The sequence below is a fragment of the Protomyctophum bolini genome, assembly GCF_963924005.1.
Source record: "Protomyctophum bolini genome assembly, chromosome: 13".
In the NCBI taxonomy this organism is placed as follows: domain Eukaryota; kingdom Metazoa; phylum Chordata; class Actinopteri; order Myctophiformes; family Myctophidae; genus Protomyctophum; species Protomyctophum bolini.
The window spans coordinates 12,116,852-12,121,851 of NC_137874.1; the positions used below are offsets into that span (position 1 = coordinate 12,116,852).

A 5,000-nucleotide genomic window follows, 5' to 3' on the forward strand; every position below is an offset into this window, starting at 1 on the left:
TGTGCAATGACCATTTTGTGCACAAGAATGATCTGAGTCTTCTCCGGAGTCTGTGAGCTGCATCGCATTACAAGGTTCATGAAACTGAGGCTCGTGTGCACACATGCTTGCGTCATAAGCCTGACAGGCCACATTTTGGACATCAAAGTAGTTGATTGGAGATGCATGTCTAATTAGAGACAGAATTGACGTTCCCAATTAGATTTTACTGCAGTTCCAGAAAGTTAGGGTCAAGTAAGGAGATATGGACTGAATGCTCACTGTTAGGGTTAAGCCTTGATATCTACGTGTTGTGAACTTATACATTGGCTATTCTCAGCAAATGACACTGCATGGTTCATCCAAGTATATAGTTATTTATTTATGTTTGTTTGTTTATATATATTCATTGTCTCTTCCAGGATGACATCACAACCCACAGAAGAGGAGAAGTGGTAAGATAAAAGTAAAATTAACTTCATAAAAAAACGTCTACATCTCATCAGAATGACACTTGAATGACTGGTCGAGTGGACAGGGAGCTAGTCCATTCAGTAGGCTAATGTACAGTAAGCAAGAACCAGCCTCACTGCCATTGAAATTACATCCTTCTCAAGACTGTTAGATTACCATCTGTAGGAAAGTTAACATGTTGCACATTAAGCAGTGTATGACTCATAGTCATATGTTCTATTAATACAATGATTGTATTGTGGAATCAGTAGTGAACATTAGTATGTTTGAGCCGTGTAAACTAGCAGATGACAATGAGTAATTGCCTTTTAACCACTTAACCATATATACTTTGTAGCCCGGGGTTCTCCAGGGCACTCATTTTTTTTCCTTCTACACCAAATCACTTTGCCGGAAAAAGCTGATCTACACGCTCTCAAAGTGCTGTGTCGCGGGCCTGTTGTGAGCTTGTAGATCGGCTATCTTCGCTAAACATTCACCTATCACGACGTGCCCAATGAATTGACCATAAAACGGACGCTAGGGTTCAAGTGTTTAACGAGCGTGTGTCTCGTGCTGCAGTGCAACCATGCAGTACGTCATCCTCACGTACATGAAACACCTGGGGGTGAAGGTCAAGGAGCCCCGCAGCCTCGAACCAAAACGTGTGCGCATCAACTTCCTGCCCAAAATGAAGGTGTGTGAGAAAACACACACACACACACACACACACACACACACACACACACACACACACACACACACACACACACACACACACAGAGTTAACAATCAAGTTTAGAGTTTTAGATGCTGTCACTAGACAGCTGCACTGGGTCTCCGAAATAGTATATTGTATAGTCCGTATCAACAATGAGTGTAACATGGTAAACTAGGCAGGCACATTACTCGTCGGTAAAATAAAGGTATGGCTTGTGTGATTTCAACAAGCAGAAGAGCAGCAAGCCCGAGAAGGAGGGAGAAGAGAAGGTGAAAAAGCCTCGATTCCCCAGCATCCTTGGTCAGCCTCGACGACCCAGCCGAGTGGACGCACCTTCCAGTGAGTAGAGTAGAGATCTGAATGTCAGAATTGTGATTTGTAAAATTAAGGTTTTCCAGCAAAGTAGCTGGCTGTGAATGTCGGCACGGTTTCACCCATCTCCTTGCTCTTCTCTTTACCTGTGCGTGTGTGTGTGTGTGTGTGTGTGTGTGTGTGTGTGTGTGTGTGTGTGTGTGTGTGTGTGTGTGCGCGTGCGTGCATGCAGTCGGTAAGGCCATGGAGCTGAACAAGCAGCGCTCCCCTAAGCAGCTGGTCTCTCATTCAGCCGTCAGCATCCCTGAGCACCCCGACAGCCGCGTCCGTGGAAGCCAGTCCAGCGACGGCTCTGACGGGCTCAGCCCTCACCTCCTCCCCAACCCAGCCTCCCCTCTGCCCCTCACTCAGCTCTCAGAACCCAGCGGACACGACTCCGACTCTGGTGAGAGAGATAACCTGCTCTCTCGTCCCGATGTATTATTTAAGTACCTGTGGGTTGTGGGGGGTACGTGATGAACTCAGCCAGGCCCTAAATATTTTGTATTTTGAAGTGTCTGCAAATAAAGTTTATATTACTACCATGGTGGTGTCAATCGGATGAACTGATTGGAGGGGCATTAGTACTAGTTGTGGTATCTTTCCGTCGTTCACTGCTTTCACATTATGTTCTATTTCGTCCCTGCAACAAATGTGTGATATAATAATGAATCCTTTGCTAATAAGGCTGTGGTTTCATTCCACACTTGGGAACAAACACGTTCTTTAATATTCCCTATAACATAACTTCTTAGTTCAGTTTTTTGTTCATTCTTTCCTTTGACTCCTTTGGTTCCGTCCTGTCAGGTCTGTCTCCGTCCTCAGCTCTGTCCAGACTGAGTGACGGTGTCCATTCTGGAGACAACCAGGACAGCACGGCTCAGCCCAACAGTCCTCACTTTGACTTCCCCTGTCCCCTTGACCAGTTCCAGGAAGAGGTTTACAGGTACTAACGGGGCGCTTCTCCATTCCTCATAGCAGTGGATCGTCCACTTTTATGCTAACAATTAATATATCTGATTAGTCGACATGGCCAAGGTGTAACCCAGATAAAATAGTGGGCCACTCTGCAATAGTTTAGCTACATGCGCCATCCGTTCTCGCACCAGGCCTGTGCGTGTCCGACTGTCCGCACAGACAGATGTGTGTGTTTTAGGGTGTAAAATAGGTTTAGAGAATATTCTTACAGGTTACACACCGGCATTCCGACGCATCGCCATTCCGATCATTGACTTCTATTGATCGGAATGGCGGGGTTTCTCCCCTTTGGTTAAGACCCCGCCACTCCGACGATTAAACACATCGCTATTCCGAACCCTATTGATCGGAATGGCGGGGTTTCTCCACTTTGGGAAAGACCCCGCCACTCCGACCCCCCCCCCCCCCCCCCGCCTCCGATACGTACATCAATCCAGCCCCCCCACCACCCCACTCCGTGCATGTGCGTGGGGAGGCGGCCTTTTTTCCGTACGGTCGAGATGTCTGTCTGACGGACAGACTCTATCTCTATTATTATTATTATATTATTGTTATTATTATTATTATTATTATTATTATACTGATGACAGAGTATGATTGCCGGACAGCGAGTCTTCTTCAATGATCGATAAGATATTATATAGCCTGCATGCTGCGTAACCTCAAAGCAGTCACGTAGGCCTACGTGTTGCCCTGCAGTGGGAATATTGCAATAATATAATGCTTGTCACATATTGTATTATAAACATTGTCATCATCATCATCATCATTGTTGTCATCATCTTATTATTATTTGTATTATTAGTTGTTGTTGTTGTTATATAGGGCTATAGGCCTAGGCTATGATTCTTGTTATTGTTGTTATTTTCAATCTTCCTTGTGAATAGGCTACTAATCCAATATTTTCATGTTATCTTACTTGTGAGTATAGTATCTAATGCGCAGCCTTAAGCCTATCTTCCACACCCAAAAGTTTGCTTAGAAGGTCCGGATCAGAGACCAAAATGTTTAAATATGTTGCATTTTGGTCCGTTTAGTTCACACAGGACTTTGAACCAAATATATGTGAACAAATTGATCGATACTGACAGAATATGCTATTTCTATGGAAAATTACTTTGCCAAACACACACACATGCACACACACACACACACACACACACACACACACACACACACACACACAGAGTGCGAACCCGGTCTCTCTTTTAGGACTGATTCTAATGGAAAAAAGGAGGACACGATTTGTTGAACTCTCTCTCACTCTAACAGATCACAGACACGCACTGCCCAGCTCGCTTTAAAGCCCATGACTAGAGAGAGACTTATTGCATAGCCCACTGTGGTAGAATAGTGAAGTGCATCGCTCCTTTGCAGGACTTGTCGACAACCATACAAACGTTTTTGAACAACGCTTATATATCCACCCATGGTGCAGACCACAAGACGTGAATGTAGCTGCATTCTGCAATGCATTATACGGCATAACTTTGCGCGGCGGCGCATACTAAAAAAAAAAGCTAACATTCAAATCTGTACATATATAGGCCTATGTGTCGATAGCTTGTAAATCTGTTATTTTTTCCAGCATGTTAACTTAAAACATTGAAATGTGCTGGCTTGTAGAGGGTACTGTATGAATAAGCAAAATTCGTTACTTAGTAGGAACGAACAAACCAACAGCCATGCAGCTTAAAGCTGCTCAGAGAGGAATCTCAACATAAGTGGATTTCATAATGTGCAGTATAGGCCTACATGTGTCATAATAATTAGTAAATCAGTGTACACAATCTGAAGAAAACCTGGAGACTGACATTCAGTATAGGTTAATAAAGATCAAATATATGGACTGTACAGTGCAGTACACATTGATGATAGCGGACACCATTAACCTTAACCTAGATATAGAAATATGACCTGTATTAAAAAAACGACACGCACACATGTACGCACGAGCAAATGGAGTGAACGCCCGGAGGGTGCGGGTGTCCTGCAGGGATGCCTGGACTCATTATAGCCTATACCGTATGCAGTCAATTATTATTATTTTCTCTCTCGTGCGCTGTCATGTCACATGTCATCCTGACCGTGCCGTTTGCTTTCATGGACAGATGAACAGCCGAGACAGATCTTTATTTAATGTAATAAAATGGTCGGATTAATAGGCCTATGCTTCGACAAAGGTGAGAATTGGCACGCGCGCGCGCGCACACACACACACACGTGCGCCTTTCCCTGTGCGTTGGCGGTGTTTAAATTCCGGAGGGGGGGGTGCTTGGTGGGGGCTGGGGGAGGCGGGGTTGTGTGTTGGGTCGGAATGGGGGTGCGTCGGAATGGGGGTGCGTCGGAATGGGGGTGTGTCGAAATGGGGGGGAGTCGGAAAGGCGATGCGTCGGAATGCCGCTCTGTTCCCATTCTTACAGTATGCAATAATGCATCCAAACAATGTCTAACAAAAATAGTTACATCCATTTCTTGGTGGGCTATTTCTACACACACATGAATGACTGACAACAAC

General features: G+C 44.8%; 1 protein-coding gene across 3 annotated transcripts in view; it reads left to right on the forward strand.

Moving 5' to 3' along the window:
- Positions 1-5,000, forward strand: part of arhgef12b (Rho guanine nucleotide exchange factor (GEF) 12b) — a 52,898-nt gene that overhangs the window by 28,411 nt on the left and 19,487 nt on the right. For all 3 annotated transcript variants that reach the window (XM_080780570.1, XM_080780571.1, XM_080780572.1), the window contains 5 exons: positions 402-434; positions 1,015-1,129; positions 1,387-1,492; positions 1,698-1,910; positions 2,312-2,450. In XM_080780570.1, coding sequence (XP_080636696.1) covers positions 402-434; positions 1,015-1,129; positions 1,387-1,492; positions 1,698-1,910; positions 2,312-2,450 — 606 coding nt within the window. The remainder of the gene's footprint in view (positions 1-401; positions 435-1,014; positions 1,130-1,386; positions 1,493-1,697; positions 1,911-2,311; positions 2,451-5,000) is intronic.